The 17,177-nt window shown below is 51.2% G+C and overlaps 2 protein-coding genes across 3 annotated transcripts; one reads left to right on the top strand and one right to left on the bottom strand.

Moving 5' to 3' along the window:
* The first annotated feature begins 67 nt into the window (after positions 1 to 67).
* Positions 68 to 10,209, top strand: LOC116798908 (G protein-activated inward rectifier potassium channel 1-like). Of its 2 annotated transcripts, none has more exons than XM_032711606.1 (3): positions 68 to 1,099; positions 4,524 to 4,604; positions 6,371 to 6,482. In XM_032711606.1, the coding sequence occupies exons 1-2, from the start codon at positions 449 to 451 to the stop codon at positions 4,536 to 4,538; spliced, it is 666 nt and encodes a 221-aa protein (XP_032567497.1). In that variant the 5' UTR covers positions 68 to 448; the 3' UTR covers positions 4,539 to 4,604; positions 6,371 to 6,482. The 2 variants fall into 2 exon arrangements, with proteins under 2 accessions (XP_032567497.1, XP_032567496.1); XM_032711605.1 differs by lacking the exon at positions 4,524 to 4,604 and adding an exon at positions 8,144 to 10,209 and having other exon boundaries at positions 113 to 1,099; positions 6,371 to 6,587.
* Positions 10,199 to 16,967, bottom strand: FTSJ3 (FtsJ RNA 2'-O-methyltransferase 3). The gene is made up of 21 exons (XM_032711604.1): positions 16,784 to 16,967; positions 16,592 to 16,697; positions 16,373 to 16,419; positions 16,123 to 16,202; positions 15,908 to 16,007; positions 15,416 to 15,610; positions 15,155 to 15,270; positions 14,459 to 14,563; positions 14,236 to 14,336; positions 14,076 to 14,156; positions 13,842 to 14,003; positions 13,414 to 13,549; positions 13,110 to 13,315; positions 12,871 to 12,994; positions 12,684 to 12,777; positions 12,228 to 12,378; positions 12,052 to 12,128; positions 11,870 to 11,972; positions 11,591 to 11,774; positions 11,408 to 11,502; positions 10,199 to 11,133 (listed from the first exon to the last, which is right to left on the bottom strand). Exons 1-21 carry the CDS (start codon positions 16,848 to 16,850, stop codon positions 10,944 to 10,946), a joined length of 2,520 nt encoding a protein of 839 aa, XP_032567495.1. The 5' UTR covers positions 16,851 to 16,967; the 3' UTR covers positions 10,199 to 10,943.
* Between the last annotated feature and the right edge of the window lie 210 nt (positions 16,968 to 17,177).

Here is a 17,177-nt window from a genome sequence, read left to right as displayed (position 1 = left end):
TCCACGCGCCGCCTCCCTCCCGCCCCCGACCTGCCCGCGGCCGGGAGGGCGGCCCGGCTGCCGGCGGAGGTGCTCGCAGCCCGCTGCAGCTTCCTCCGGGCCCCGCCGCCCTGACCGCCGGAGCTCGCGGGGCTGGGCCGGCCGCCCTCGCCGTTGTACCCCCCCCGGTGCTCGGCGCGCCCCGGCCCGGCCCGGTTCACCTCCTCGGCTGCGCGGCGTGTGCCCCGTCAGGCCGCGGCCGCTCCGCATCTTCCCGCGGTGCTGCCGGCGAGCGGGCAGCGCTGGCGGCTCCCGAGCCGCGCTCCGCCGGCATCCGGGTGCGCCCCGTGCCCCGGGCCCCGGCGCCGCGCTCGGCGGCGGCTGCTCCGCGCAGGCGGCGGGGTCCGGCCGCCCCTCCCGCCCCGCCGCGTTCTCGCCGCGCCCGCGGAGCATCTCTGCGGCCCGCAGCATGTCGGCCGTGCGCAGGAAGTTCGGGGACGAGTACCAGGCCGTGGGCCCCGCTCGCTGCAGCGCCCGCAGGGAGCGGCAGCGCTTCGTGGACAAGAACGGGCGCTGCAACGTGCAGCACGGGAACCTGGGCGGCGAGAGCAGCCGCTACCTCTCCGACCTCTTCACCACGCTCGTGGACCTCAAGTGGCGCTGGAACCTGCTCATTTTCCTGCTGACCTACACGGTGGCCTGGCTGGTGATGGCCTCGATGTGGTGGGGCATCGCCTACCTGCGGGGTGACCTGCACCAGGCGCACGATGACACCTACAGCCCCTGCGTGGCCAACGTGTACAACTTCCCCTCCGCCTTCCTCTTCTTCATAGAGACCGAGGCCACCATCGGTTACGGGCACCGCTACATTACCGAGCGCTGCCCCGAGGGCATCGTGCTTTTCCTCTTCCAGTCGCTGCTGGGCTCCGTGGTCGATGCGTTCCTCATCGGCTGCATGTTCATCAAGATGTCCCAGCCCAAGAAGCGAGCCGAGACGCTCATGTTCAGCCGCGCCGCGGTCATCTCGCAGCGGGATGGGAGGCTCTGCCTCATGTTTCGTGTCGGCAACCTCCGCAACAGCCACATGGTGTCTGCCCAGATCCGCTGCAAGCTCATCAAGGTAAAGCCTGGCACGACAGCGGGTGGCACAGGGCACCCGGGTTGCAGCGGGCAGCGTGAGCAGGGTGTGGGCCAAGGGCAGCGTTGTGTCCCTATTGCAGCTGTCATGGGGCTTCCCCTGTGCAGCCCCTGCTGCTGCTCTGGTGGGCTCTGCCCTGCCCCGGGGAGAGCTGCCCTGTCCCTCGGTGTGCGAGTGAGAGGAGCGGTATGAGGGACTATGAAGAAGTTGCAGTGTCTGGCCATAGGAGGAGCCAGGGAAGAGCCAAGCTGGCACAGGGAAAACCAGCCTCATCAGAGACCTCCCAGGGGCATTCCGGTGGATTGTGAGGCTGGCAGGAAGGATGGATGTGTCAGGATGCAGGAGAGCTGCAGGAAGGGTACTAAGCCATGCTGCTTAGCAGGTGATGGCTGGAAGGAAAGAATTGATTAAGGACAATATCAGCCTTGACCTCCTCTTCCCCTTGGGGATGATCTTGAACTTGCAGAGCTTTATCCCAGTGTTCCAGCTAGTGACCTCCTAGCATTTCAGAGGGATTGTACAGGTGCTTTAGTGGAAAGACCCTTTGATTGTCTCCAGTACCTGTTTAATAATCATTGACAACGGTTAGTGTAATTCAGAAGGCAAGAACACTGAAACTCAAAGATCATAACAAAACAAATAAATTCTAAGGAGACAGTGGAATTTGGCAGGCACGAGGGTCTGGAAGATAAATCAGCTGGAGCTGAATGGAAGAAAAACACTGTATAGAATTGCTGAGGTGGAGCAACACAGCAGCTCACAGCAGCTGTGTCTTGTCACGGGAGCACACCTGGGGAGGACTGTCAGAAATGGGATCCCAATGATGACATTAATTTCAGATGTCATATCTGAGTGTTATAAATGTTCATACTCTATCTGGTAATCCACTATTTGGAGAAACTGTCCTTTTTAATAATCTGCAGAAATAAGCATGAAGGAGTAGGTGATGGGGCAATGGTAAATGTGAAGGGCTGTTTTCCTTCTGTTCTGGGCAGAACACTTGACTGAGACGTTAATTTTTCTTGGTGCAGAATACCATTTAAAATGGAGAATCTACTGAGATTCAAAAAAATGTTGGATATATATGGGAACAAGCTGTCAGGAGTTACACTGGAGGAATTTTTGTAGGAATTGGAAAGCCAGCTAAACCATGTTTTTTGTTGCTCTCTAACTATTCAAAATTAGCAGAATGCCTCCTCTCAAGCTGGAATGCAAGTCAAAGTGGAATAAAAGCAGTGTCATAGTTTTGTTTTTACAGTGATGGTAACTCATTATAAATTCTTTTTGAAATAAGACACTGAATATACAAGGTGTGCTTTCTGCTGACAGTCTATTGCTACACAATGCTGATATGCAAATGATTGGGACAGAACACTCAGGGACATTGATGGATCTGCTTGACCAATTTGTCTTAGGATAGCCAGCTTAGGATAGGCTAGACAATGAATCAGTGAGCAATTCTTGATTTTTTTTTTTGTACAGTTGTCATGCCCATGACTTGTCTTAAAGCTGCTTTGCAACCTTTGGCAAATATAAGCTATGAACAGTGGAAAAATTAAAAGTGAATGTGCACCAGCTGCCCCCTCAGTCCTCACTGCAAGATGTGGTATTAGCTCCTGTGGCTTTCTGTAAATCCTCCTCGTTTTGTGAAAGTGCCTGTTGAACTGGACACATCATTCTAGCAGTCAATAGTGGCTGTTCAAGTGTCTTATCACACTTTTGTCCTTGAAATAGGAGATCTTTTTAGTAGTGAATGTAGTGTTTTGGTTGGACCAGTGGAGCTCTTTACCCTTTGTAAATAAAGTACACCAACCTGAGTCTGTCTGAATGGCATTTACTGACTGTGTGATGGATGCCCTAAGATATTCAGGAGATTGCAGTGGTGCCACCACTGTCACCACACTGTGCTGGCTTTTCTTTGTGTCCAGGGACTGTGCAGCAGCACAGTGTAATGTTGTGCAAAAGTCTGGGGCTCTTTTTAGGCTGAGTCGTGGTGAGTTTGGAGAACAGTTACAAAACTAACTGTGTGTGTCTCAGCAAAAACTTTTCCAGAAACCTGAGTCTTTCTAATTTACATTGAGTAGTGTAAAAGCAGGAAAAAGTAAAATCCTGGGGTGAGAAACAGTAAAAAGCTGTTTGAACTGGCTGCTGAAAATGTGCAGTTTCAGATCCTGGTCTTTTCAGTGTCACAGTGAGCTTTATTTTTCTGCCTGTTGATTCCTGGGCCTTACTCATGTGCCTCAGGCATTGTGGTGATCAGTATTGATTTTTTGAAACTTAATTACACTACCTATTCTTATCTTCTCTTGATGGGATTACAGGTGGGATTGATAAATGTCATAGTGTTGGGGTGTAAAGTGCTCTGTGTAGTGTTTCAGATGGTGTAGGACGTTTTGATTCAGAAAGCTGAGGACTGTAAAATCATCGTAGCCTGTTTTCAACATGTGCTAACAATAGTATTAAAAATACTTCTTGCAAGCTGATAGTCCAAGTGTGGAGCTGAAGCCCAGATAGGTGAGATGATTCCTCTCAAATGCCAGTACTGAAAATACTATAGTACTGTCTGGCAAATGACCACATACCATTTTAGCATTTTCCAGATTCCTGAGTTTCTCTACAACGTACTACAATATTAAGCTTGATAGTGCTGCATCTTTTGCATCCCAATCTTTTTATACTCCAGTGCTTAATTAGTCCACCTGGGTATCAAAACATAACTATGTGAGTTCTCTAAGGAGTGAAGTGACAGGGGGTTAATAGGAATAAAACTGCATCATGTCCAGTTAAAGGAGAATGTGCATAAACAACAGGGTTTAGAAAAGCAATAAGAATGAATACAGGGTAGGAGTGAAGATTTGAAGGACATAAGGTGTTTGTTCACTAAAACAAAGTGATGATGCAGTGGAAGTGTGCCTGGTAATAAAAAACAAAGATCCAGTGGCAGAAGGTTAAAGACACGGGAGTCTTTTTTTTTTTTAGGTATGAAGCACTTAACCTTTGGAGAAATTCATCTAAACCTTTAGATTCTCTACCTCTGACCACATTTACAATGCAAGCTGGGGCATTTCTAACTAACTGTGCCCTTGTTCAAGCATGTATTGATCTGTGAAATTTGCTTGGCTTTGTGTTATATGAGTCAAAGAATCACAAATGTTCCTTCCAGACTTATTGCTGATAGTTTATAGTCCTCTGCCTTGTTTTGTGATCCTTTGAGTAAAGCTTTATATGTGCAACAAAGGTCACTGGCTGGGAGCCTGACATACTGGGGCTATTAAGCTATCTTCATTCAGGTTAATTTCTTTTTTATTTAACAAAGTTTCTTTTAAAAATTCTCCATGGCCTGCATAAGTCAGTCCTGTGTGTAAGATACTGAATACCTCAAACACAACCTTTTGCTTTCTCCCAGATCTGTTACCTCTAATCATCCTCGCTGGATTTGTTTGCTTTTGAATGGATTTGATCGAAGACTCTTCCACAGAGAAAAATGGTTTGTAGATCAAACAAAGTTCTTAAGTCAGTCAGGCAGCGGTTTTTGTGCAAATACACACTTTTTTTGTCTAGGTGGATGGATTTGATAAAACTCTGGGACAGTTTGAGGTTTGGATGTTGGTTCTTGCAGCCCATGTCGAGCCTTGTTCCCGTGGAGCAAAGATCACACCCAGCCAACAAATTTGGGCACCCAAAGGAGCAGTAGCCAGGCAACAAAGCAGTGCTGTAGTTCTGCAGCTTGGTTCTGCAGATTGTCTCAGGAAAAGAGAAAAGATATTTTAGCAACAGTTTGATTACACCTTTGCCCATAACAGAGACCGTCACGACCGCTGTGTGCAGTGGTTTTGATCATTTTTATTTCATAACGTTGTCTTTTATGTTTCAAATCACAAGTAATTTGTGAGAATGCTTTTACAAGAAACCAGTTGTTGTTTTCTCTGTCTTCATCAGTAGTGGAGAAACTGGCTCTTGTCCTCTTGTGTAAAGGGAGGACTTGGTTATTTAGATAGGAAATTTTTTTTTTTCCTTAGCAGAAAAACAAACACACAGCACATAAATGAAACTGTGCATTGTATTTAATATTCTGGCAGCTTCCTAGCTGGTTATGTAATCATCAGTAAATACCAGGCAGTTATAACATCAGCATTTTTAAGATACATGTGAAGTGGAAGGACAATATGAAGATACACTGGTTGCTTAGGGAGTGTTTTTAAAGACTAGTAAAAGAATACTAATTGGATTTCAGTAGATGGCAGAACTGCTGCCTTTGACTTGCTCTCAAGGAACAGTGTTTCCAAGCAGTGGAACCAATACATTTGTCAATATGAATGCAACACAATTAAAATTATTTAGTAAATACAGAATAGTCTACCATTTATAATCAGTACTCATCTTCTTAAAGAGTTAAGTGCTTTTGAATCAAATAATAAGCAGAAAGGATTTTAAAGAGGTTTTATATTGGCTGTGCAAAGCTTCTAATTTTAATGGGCAGTTTCCACCAGAGACCTTCAGAGACTGAGCTGAGGAGCTGCCTGGCCAACTGATGGAATTTTTAGTTATACTTTGAACACCAGGAAAATTTGGAGGGAACACTAAGGAGTGGGGGGAAGCTGTCATATCAGTATTTTTATTGAACCCATGAAATGATGGGAAGAAAAATGAGGCACTTAATAATATTATAAGTTCATTATTAAGGTCAGCTTAGAGTAGGTGGTACATGCAAATTGGCAAGGGATGAGAGCATCATCAGCATCAATTCAGGTGGTTTTGTGGAAACATCACTTACCAGATATACTGTACCATTGCCATGATGTTTACCTTTGAGTTAGTACATCATATACCATCTGCCAAACAAAAGTCAGTAATGTATAAAAATAATGAAACCTGAATTCAAGCAACAGATTAAAATGTGCTCAGCTTGCAGATTTTGTTCTTGGTAACAGGAACTTCTGCTGCAGGATATTCCTGTTGAACATCCATTGCAAGGCATGTAGTGTGGCACATGACATTTTTGTTGAAGTATATACACATAACTCATGGTAAAGTTTGTAGATGGTGATGAATCCTAGGGCACAATAAGAAAAGTCAAAATTGTTCTTACACAGCAGCCTCGTAGTATTTAGCATTACTTATATTTCCATTTTAAGACCCCAGACCTAATATATGTAGATGATAATGTCATGGAAGAGGCAGGTTTAAACTTTATTGCACTGATTTCATGTTTTGCCTCACGTGGTGATGACTAAATCATCTTTTTATCTTTAGTCCAGGCAGACACCGGAGGGAGAGTTTCTGCCACTAGACCAGTGTGAACTGGATGTTGGATTTGGAACTGGAGCTGACCAGCTGTTTTTAGTTTCCCCTTTAACCATCTGTCATGAAATTACCTCAGAGAGCCCCTTTTTCTGTCTCTCACAAAGATCACTAAGAAGTGAGCAATTTGAAATAGTCGTCATCCTCGAAGGAATCGTTGAGACTACGGGTAAGATTTAGGATAATACCCATACTCTGATTTTTAGTCTTTTCTTTTCGGTCCTGATATTTTTAGCAAGGCAGCTGTTGGTCCTGGATGCTTCAGAATATCCTGCCATATGCTGCAGAGCTTCAGTGGCCTGTACCAGTGAATAGGAGACCTCTCTCCCCCACAGGGCTCTGCATTCCTGATTCCCAAAGTGGCCAGAACATCCAAGAAGAGACACAGGCTCCTGTTTTAAGGGCCACCAGTCTGAAAGAATGTTGAACTTTAGAAGTTGCCAGTGCTGCAAAATCTCTTTCTGTGTAGCTTGCATTAAATAACTTGCAGAATAAGAAGTCCAGTTTTACAGCACAAATACAGACCTTGTCAGCCACAAAGACTGTAGGCACATATGGTTATCAACAAATATGAGCAGGGCTTTTTTTTTTTTCATTTGGGTATGGTGGTGTCCAGATGACAGCTGACTTTGTGGCCTTGTCTTTTGAGAACTTAATTGCTTTATGAATGCTGTGAAAATGTGTTCTAGTTGTATAAGAAGCTCTGCATCAAGGATCCATGCACGTTGTTAAAGTCCAAATCATTCAGTATGTTCATCAGTATTCTGATCTTCCTCTGCTGCCTTCTGAGGGTTTGTTAAGCTTTGGTTAATCAAAGTGCATTTTCATCCTTTCTGCATTTACAGTTACATGGAAGACAGCTTCAGTGTCTCTGCACAGCTTTTGTCTTGACATATATGCCATTTGGAGAAAAAGTAGCCTAGCCTGTAGAAGGAATGGAATGTTACATTTTTCATTTAGCTTTAGCTCCCCCCACACCTGATCCTCGCCAGAGAACTCTGGAAGCCTCTGCCAGGCAATAGTTCTTTCTCTCAAGGTGACTTCCAAGGAACAGTATTACAAACTCTCTCAAGACTGAGAGAGTTGGGATTGTTCAGCCTGGAAAAGAGAAGCTCTGGGGTGACCTAATTGTGGCCTTCCAGTATCTGAAGAGAACTTACAGGAAAGATGGGGCAAGAGCATTTAAAGGACAAGAGCATTTAAAGGACGAGAGCTTTTAAAGGACAAGGGAGAAGGGGTTAAAATTGAAAGAGAGTAGGTTTAGATTAGATATTAGGGAAAAAGTCTCTACTTTGAGGGTGGCACAGGTTGCCCAGAGAAGCTGTGGCTGCCCCATCCCTGCAGGTGTTCAAGGCCAGGCTGGATGGGGCTCTGAGCAACCTGGGCTAGTTGAAGGTGTCCCTGCCCATTCTGAGATTTTACAATACAAGCTGTAAGATTGTTGTTGCTGTCAAGCTAATACTGTTTTAATTTTACATTCTGCTTTTGCTTGGTCTCTAGTCTGCAATATTTAATGCAATATTTTCATAAAACTCTAGTCAGTGAACTAGAGTCACTCCACTGACGTCAGAAGATCGTCTAGGAAAAATTACCCCATTTTATAATCTATAAAATTATTATCTTATAGGCTACAATTGATTTTTAACCTTACTTTGTATTTTTTGCTGTAGATGCCAGTCTGCTTGCTGACATTAGAATGCCATGCTTTTGTCTCTGTTCCCATAGGAATGACGTGTCAAGCTAGGACCTCGTACACAGAAGATGAAGTCCTTTGGGGTCACAGGTTCCTCCCTGTAATGTCTCTGGAAAATGGTTTTTTCCGTGTGGATTATTCTCAGTTTCATGCTACATTTGAAGTGCCCACTCCTCCTTACAGTGTTAAAGAGCAAGAAGAAAAGCTGTCCCTGTCATCTCCTTTCAACAGTCCCATTGATAATAACAAAACCAGAGGAGAACAGGTTTGTCTGCTTGACTGTGTTGATATTGCAGGAGAGAAGGACAAACTCCCTTTTAAACTTCAGAAGATGAGCTCAAGAAAGGAAAGCCTTCCACAAAGAGCCCTGAGAATGAGTTCCAGTAACACAGAGAAGACTTTCAGTACCGGAGATCTCTTGAAAATTCAAGAAATAAGTCCCAGCTCTGAGGGTGAAGACAGTGATGACAGGATGCAGCTGAAAGCCTCAAAAATAAGTGCTGAGGCTTTGACTCAGTCTACCAGTGACCTCGAGTTACACAGGATCTCCCTGAGTACGGGTGCCCTGGAGGTGAAATTGGAAGATAATTTACCTGCCAAACTTTGAAAAATGAACTCTGATTGGCTCTCTTAAGAGCTGAAGAAACAGGAGTTGCTGCTGATAAACTGTGTTTGAGACTGCTGACCTGAGAAAGTTGTTTTACAGTAAAGTCATAATTTGGTTTTGCCACTTTCAGGAAGAATGATCCTTTTTGCATAATTGTTCTGTACAGATCCAATTTAGGTAGCATAATAGGACTTTGAGGGGCAGTAAGATTAAACTGTCATGCCAAAGAGATCCCTGCCCTAGTGATGTTTATCAGCATGCTCATTGCAAATCTACATTGTCTTCCATGTATGCAGATGCCTTTTCATGAAGCAAGGATCAGATCCTTAAGTCACAGAGGGTGTAACTCCAGCTGAAACGTGGTTTTGTGCAGCTCAGATCTTGGACTGTTGCTGAAGTATAAAACAGAACACAGGAAAAATCTGTGATGCTCCTTGGTCACAGTCCAGTTCTCTCTGAGTGACCCCATTGGAAAGTGGCCTTCCTGTGACACCTGGAGACTGCATCCCTCATCCCAGTGATCTCCTTCTGTGCTCCCACTGTCTCACTCATTGCCAGGCAGGTAAAGGAAGCAGTTTGCAATAACCATTTGGGTCATTTGACTCACATGAACTCTCATCAACGTGTTCACAACTGGACCTCAGCATCTGATTAGGTGGATCACATGTTGAATTTTAACAACCATATCACCACTCACTGTGAAGGGAACCTGAGGTCAGTAGCTCAACTTAATGGTGTGTCTCATACTGCAAGTAAATGAAATTTTAGTTTGAAGACATTGTAATCAAATAAAACCAAAATGCTCAGTCATTACACATTCTCAGAGTTTTACTAATGAATGGTAGTGTCATGTTGATAATGTTTGTTACATTTGCCCTCTCCATTTGTGTATGATTCTCAATAATTTTGTAGATTGGACATTTATTACTATTCAGCTCAGTCCACCTCAGCCTGTGAAACACATGTGGTTTTTTTCCTGGTTGGTAGTGAGTAAGCATAATCCAAACTTGCTGTTTTGTAAACTGCAGTGTTCAGTAGCTCAGCATATAGGGTGTTTATCACCAAAGCACTAGCACAGCCCTCTCCAACAGAAGGATCAAATTCTACTCGTTACATGGACAGAATTCAATCAAATTTAAAAGGGGTGGCAGTGGCCACTTTGATTGGCAAGGCATTCCTTGATGGCAAAGTGATATATCCAAGCTAGGAATGACTTGGTTTGCATAACTTGCTATTTCTTGCTTTGATCTGTCTACAGTGTGAAACTGGAAAATGGTATTTTATGCAGGGGTCAGATTTGCTCGTCGTTGTTTGTTTTCAATGTGAATTTCAACATTATATATGTGCTGAAATCTGTATTTTCATTTATTAACTGTATTTGTATGGAATATTTAGATGCCAACGTGAAGTCTTGAATGATGATGAATCTCCCTACTCATCAGAACAGCCAGAGTTAGTGTGAAATAAAATTACATCCACCTTGGGTCTCAAGCAGTCTTTACTCCAGTGTGCATGTTGACAAAAAAGTCACCCCATCCTCGGGCACACCTCCCTGTGCTTTGAGGGGAGGAATGTCCAGATGCATTAGAGCAATGAGCTGCTGACCAGGGCAGTTTTCACTCATTTTGTGCCACCTTTGGGGGTGAGTAAAAACAGGGGGATGGGGAAATCTGGGGGTGATGATGTCATTAGGAGCACCCCAGTGTCCTAATGACGGGGTGAAGGAGCAGGTGAGTGGGGGCTCAGGGGGGCCGTGAGATGTCCTTCCAAAAAAGGGAGGTTATAACCCAAAAATGCTTGAAAATACATGGGGATGTGTATACAGAAAACAGCCCTGCCCACACCACTGTCAGTCACCGGTCCCTGCTCCTTGCCCCACCCACTCCCTGCACCCACTGTCCTGCCCCCTGGGTGACAAATATGGCCCAGGGATGTCCCCCAGAGCCACAACCTGTCTGGGGACAGCCAGGGCTGGTGTGGATGCTCCCGTGGCCTCCACAGGGTGAATCTCAGCAGAGCCAGCAGGTGAGACTGGAGATGTGGCCAAATTAACCCGCCCTGCCCCAGGGGAGGGCAGGAGGCACTGTCACATCAAGGCACGGGCTAAGAGACTAAGAGCAGCGTGTGACCAAGTGCCAGCCCTGTCCCCAGGGCAGGGGACAGCGGTGCAGGACAGGAGCCAGCCCTGAGCAGAGTCCCTCGCTGGGGATGGAGCTGGTCCCACATCACTTGTGGCGCTTTTTCTTCTGTTCTTTGCGTTTCTGAGCCCTCACGTCCTTCTTGAGGCGGCTGTCGACGACCTTGAACTGGCCCTTGACGCCGGGGGGGCGGCGCACACGGGGTCCTACCCCCTTCTTGGCCACCAGGTAGGTGACCTGTCGCTTCTCCTTGGCCAGCCCGGCCTTCTTGTAGATGCTGTGGGACAAGGATGAAAGTTCAAAGCAAGTCCCAGTGCCCAGCCCAACTCGGCTCCAGCAGTTTGGCTTTTGGCCCTAAAACCAGTATCAGGCCCCACCCGTCCTCTGGGCTCTGTGCCCAGGCTGGGCCGCCCCTCTTTGTTCTGCCACCCCTGGGTGCAGCCTGGCTGGGTGACACACACAGCTGTCCCCATGCCATGGCTGCAGGGACACGGCATCACCAACCAGCCCAGCACCACGGGAAGGAGCTGGATCTCAGCTTGGCCACTCACCGCCGCAGCTGGGCCACCTTCTCCCGCTCCGAGATGTCCACCGTGTCCACCACGGCCTCCGCCTTCTTCTTCATCTGCTCCATCTTCTTCAGCATCTGTGGGGACAGCGAGGGTGAGGGACAGGGTGGTCGGAGGAGGGAGGGAGCACCCGGGAGAGGGATTTGGCCCCACAGCCCCACTCACCCGCCGCTTCTTGCGGGCCTTGGCCTCCGCCACCTTCTTGATGGGGCGGGCGTTGATCTCGCGCCAGCGCTGCCGATAGGCCTCCACCGTCTGCCGGTCCACGGGCACCTGCTTGCGCCGGTGCTGCTTCTCCTCCTCCGTGAACCACTCGGGCAGCTCCCCCTCCTCCTCGTTGTAGGAGTACCTGGGGGGGCACTCAGGTGACAAGGGGCCCCCACCTCAGTTCACCTACCCCCTCCTGCTGGAGAATGACCCCTGCAGCCCCCACAGCTCCGGTACCTGTTGAAGGAGTCGTCGATGAGGTCCCGCCGGGCCTTTCTGGAGGTGGCGATGACGGAGCCGAGGGCCAGGCCCTCTGCGTCCAGGACACGGGCTCTTTTCACTGCAGGAGGGACATGTTAAAGCTTGGCCTGGCCCCGCCTCCTGTCCCTAAAGAGGGACTCACAGGGCCTCCCCCTCACCTGGGTTCTCAATGGGCACCACCTCAAAGCCACACGGCTCCACACGGCCCCGCTTCCCCCTCACTGCTGTTGGTGGCCTGTGGAGAGGAGTGTGGTCAGGGCTGGGGTCCTCATCTCCCAGCTCACCAGGACTCTGGAGCAGGGGAGAACATCCTGACCCCCCTCCCAGCCCTCACCTCTCCTCGTCACTGCTGCTGTCGTCGTCACTGCTCTGCTCATCCTGTGCTTCACCAGTGCCAGGTGCTGGGTCTGTGGCTGGTGGGGGCTCTGCTGGAGCCTCCTCCTGGAGCACCTGCTTCTTCTTCTGCCCTTTCTTTGTTGCTTTGTCTGGGAATAGGAACCACTAGGTGAGAAAGGGCCAAGGGAGACCCCACTGCAGACCATTCCTCTAGAGATCCTGCTCATTAACACTGCACTAATGACAGGTCCTTAACAACACAGGTTGGGAACAGCCTCTGGCCTAGTGGAAGGTGTCCCTGCCCATGGCAGAGGTTGGAACTGGATGACCTTTAAGGTTCTTCCAACCCAAACCATTCCATGAAACTGCTCAGGGCAGCATCCCCATTGTGGTTGGATCCAGAGCCCCAGACTGGGCTGTGGGACTGTCCCTCTGTGCCCCCCCAGTGATTCACCTCTCTGGGACTCGCGCTGTCTCTCAGCCAACATCTGGGCCTGCCCCAGCTCCAGGTCCTCATCTGCGTCATCCTCGATGCCGGCAAAGGCGTCCTGGGATGGGGAGCAGAGGGTCAGACACAGGGCAGCCCTGGGGAGCTGCTGGGGCCGAGGCTGCCCCACCATTTCTGTCCCAGTGGGACTCACCTTCCCGAACCACAGGCTGGTCTGTCGCTCCTCCAGCACTGACTTCTCCTCCAGGGGCACCAGCAGGGGATTCTCCTCTTCCTCCCCTTCCTCCTCTTCTTCTTCCTTCTGCTTAAACTTTGCCCTGTGACAAGGAGCAGCAGGATCAGTGCCCCCAGCCAGGACAGGGTGCCCACTACTGGATCCTGGAGCTGCTCCAATGGCAGGTCCTGCTCCAGGGAGGCCTCTCCCATTCTCACCTCTTCCCACCCTGCTCCCGCCTCTCCCGCTCCAGCTTGCGCTGACGGGCCTCGATCTCCAGCAGCTCCTCTGGGTCCAGGTCACTGTCCAGGGACACATCGTCCTCTTCTTCATGATCTGAGACATAAATGTCATCGTCCCCAGGGCCCATCTCCAGGAGGGTGTCTGCTGAGGCCATGTCCCCCCGGGACAACTCATCCAGCAGCTGCAACACAAGTCAGACAAGGCACAAGTCAGGCACTGTCCCAGCCCTGATGGCCCTGGGGAGCTCCCAGGGGAGGCCAGGCCTGCCCCACCACACACCGGGGTCCTGTGGATGCTCCGCAGGGAGAACATGCTGGTGTCACCATCGTCAGCGATGGACACACCAGGCAGGTCCATCTTCAGCTCCACACGCTCACGCTGCTTCCGCTGCTCCTTCAGGATCTTCTTCTTCTTTCTGAGAGAGGGGAAGGAATGAGGCCACACTGCCACACACCCCCCCGAGGCTCATCCAGTGCCACAGTGGTGCCACATGTCCCTCGGCAGCACTGGCACCCCCTGTGGAGGGTCCCCAACCCTGGGACAAAGGGGGCCCCCAGCTTCATCTGCTTGGAGGAGCAGAGGAGCCCAAGGCCCCCAGACCCACAAACCACCCACTGTGAGAGGAACAGGCTCTGACAGTCCCACCTCTGTCCCCATGGCTGGAACCCCCCATGCTCCCCCATCTCTCCTCCCCGAGATCTTTTTACCTCTTTAACTCTGCCAGCTCTTTGGCCTTCATCTCTGCCAATGCCAGCTCCACCTCCTCCTCCTCCTCCTTCTCCACCTCGGCAGCTGCAGCTTCTGGCACCATCTTCTTCTCCTTCTTCTCCTCCTCCTCTCTGCCTTCCTCCTCCTCACCAGAGCTCAGGCTGCCAAAAGGAAGGAGCTCAGAGCAGCTGTGCTGGGCCCAGACCCATCCCACCCCTGCTGTTTGCTCCTACTTGATATCCAGCTCCTTTGCCTGCTCCTTCAGCTTTTTGGCCAAAAACCGACGCAGCTTTGTCCTCCAGTTCAGCAGGGCTCTGTTGGGAGGGGGAAAACTGTTAGAGACCCCCCCTAGGCCCAGCTGGTGTGTCTGCCTGTCCCAGTCCCTCCCAGTACCTGAGCTCCTTGCGCCCCAGGACGCGGATGTCCTTGCAGCACTGGCGCAGCTCCTCCGTGGTGGAGCTGTGGTTCTCCAGCTCCCCGTCCCCCAGCGTGATCTGGGCAGGGCACAGGGACAGGGGTGTTAAGCCCCAGCCTCCCCTCCACGAGCACAGGAGCACCTGGCTCCATCTTTTCATCCTTTTGTGCTCCAAGGTGCCCCTTAATTTCAGGCACGCACCTCGTTGGCCTTGGACAGGAAGTCCACGGGGTTGGGAGCCTTGAGGAAGTCCATGAGGGTGAAGCGGTGGTAGAGGGTTGTGTCCCCATCAGCATAACCTTCTGCCTGTGGGGGAAAAGGGGCTGTGGGGGGCCAGGGCAGGGCACAACCGAGCAGGTACCACCAGCCATGAAGGATGGATGGTGTCACCTAACTGGTGCCTGGCTGCAATGTCCACCTGAACATGTCTAACGGTTGGATTTGATGACCTCAGAGGTGTTTTCCAACCGTAGGGATTCTGTGAGACCACATGAGTCCACCAGCCCCAACCCAGCAGCTCCACAGCATCTCCCAGTCCCACCCCAGACACGGAGAGCTGACAGTCACAGAGGTTTGTGTCAGCTCCATGCCCAGCTGAGACCACCTGACACAACCTTTACTGTCCTAAAGACACCTCATAGTGACACAAACCCAGTGGCCAACTCTTGTAGGGAGTTTAACTGAGGGGTTTAACTGTAGGATTTAATTGACCCATCCCCAGCCTCACAACTTGTATCTCCATTTCCCCACTGCTGCACCAACTTCCAGGGCTGAAAACCTCCCCAAAACTGGTTCTCCCACCACTTTGCATCCCCAGATCTTTCATTTTCCTGATCAGTTTTGCTCATTACAATCTTCAGCCCCAGCCCCATTTATGCATTTGGCCCTTGCTCATACCTTTGGTTTCTTCTTGCTGACCAGTTCACTGACAGACTTGGTCTGAACCTCCACCTCCTTGAAAGCATGTTTAGGGTCAAAAAACTTGCTGTCGATTTTATCTGGAGCCTGATAACCTGGGATGGAGGGATCAGAGTCATCAGAGCCCTTCCTCCTGGGATGGAAGAATCAGAGCCCTTCCTCCTGGGATGGAGGGATCAGAGCCATCAACAGGTTCCCCCAGCCCCATCCCAGTAGCTGCAGGTCCCCCCAGATCCTCACCCTGGCACACCACAAAGATCTCAGCAGACTCGTTGCGGGAGGCCTGGGGCTTGGTGGCCTGGACCTTCTGGAAGAACTGCTGGAAGATCCACAGGAGGGGCTGGTAGTCTCGGGAACGGAAAACCTTGGTGATGAACCAGCCACCCTTGCAGAGGAACTCGCAGGCCAGTTTCAGGGCCATGAGGGTCAGGTTGGCTGAAGCAGGAGAGAAGAGGGAGTGAGGGTGTGACCTTCCCTGTGAGGGTGGGGAGGCCCTGGCACAAGTTGCCCAGAGAAGCTGTGGCCGCCCCTGGATCCCTGCAAGTGTCCAAGGCCAGGTTGGACGGGGCTTGGAGCAACCTGGGCTAGTGGGAGGTGTCCCTGCCCGTGGCAGGGGGCGGGAAGTGGATGGTCTTTAATGTCCCTTCCAACCCAAACCATCTCGTGACCCTAAAAGCAGCCACAGTCCCCACCTCACACTGGTGCCCCCCTGGTGCCCCAGAGCACCCCCACCTTGGGAGTAGGCGTCGTGCACCCAGCTGGCCCCCACGTTGGGTGCCCCATCGTTCAGCACCACGTCCACCTTCCACGTCTGCAGCTCCTTGCGCAGGGCCTGGGGGACAGGGACACTCAGAACCCCTCCTGGGACCTCCACCTGAGCAGGTGGGGGGAGGCCATGACCCCCCTGAGCCCCAGGGCAGCAGGGGACACCTGGGGCAGGGACACACCTGGCGGCACTTCTCGGTGGTGATGTCCTCCTGCAGTGTCACCACGTTGGGGATGGGCTTGATGGGGACCAAATCCACTCCTGGGGTGATAAAAGACATCCCAGCCCCTCAAAACCAGGCTCCAGCCCATCCCACGTGGTTCCCCCACCCACCCTCTCCTCCTCCCAGGATCCTCGGTCCTTTCCCCGTCAGTTCCAGGGGCGGTAGTGGATGTCCCTGCCCCTCATTCCTGCCAGATCCCACCACTCACCAATGATCAGGCTGGACACTGGCATGAATTTGGAAGCCACCTGAAGCCTGGGAAGAGAAGAGAGGAATGAAACCACCCAGGAGAGCCCCCAGCCTTGGACTGTGCTGCTGGGGTTTGGGATCGAGGACAGAGACACAGTGACAGGGCACACACACAGGACACTGTGACAGTGTCCCAGGGCAGCTGGTGGCACCAGGACACAGCCCCGACCCCACTCACCACCCGCCGGGGGCCGCACACAGATCCAGCAGAGCCCGGGCCTTCTGCAGGAACTGGAACTTCCGATTGAGCTGGAGCAGCTTGAAGGAGGAGCGCGAGCGGAACCCTGGGGGGCACCCGGGGGTTACCGAGGGTTACCGGGGTGATGAGGGGCCGCACCCCCCCGCCCCCAGCGCCGGGCAGGCCCCTCACCCGTCTCCTTGGCCAGGTGGTAGAACTTGTCCCGCCGGCTCTTGCCCAGTTTGCTTTTCTTGCCCATGGCGGCGGCGGAGGGGCCGCGCTGTCAGCGCCGGGCTTGGACCTGCGGGGAGAACGGGCTGCTGCCCCAGGACAGCGACACGATCCTGATCCCGGTCCCGGTGCCGCCGCGTGCCCACAGCACCTTCCCGGCGTGCTCCGCGCCAACCGACAACTTCCGGTTGGTCCCTGTCTAGCCGCCATCTTGGGAGTGGCGCGCCCCTGCCGCCGCGGCCAGGCGGACTGCCGAGGGTGGGAGAAGGGGAACGACAACGGGAGGCTCGTGGAACGATAGTGTATCCCCTCGGACGCGCGTCCACAACCCTTTCCGTCCCCTCCGGCGCCTTAC

This window comes from Chiroxiphia lanceolata, chromosome 26, assembly GCF_009829145.1.
Source record: "Chiroxiphia lanceolata isolate bChiLan1 chromosome 26, bChiLan1.pri, whole genome shotgun sequence".
In the NCBI taxonomy this organism is placed as follows: Eukaryota; Metazoa; Chordata; class Aves; order Passeriformes; family Pipridae; genus Chiroxiphia; species Chiroxiphia lanceolata.
The sequence above is the reverse complement of the archived record's forward strand: the minus strand, read 5'-3'. Positions and strand labels throughout refer to the sequence as shown.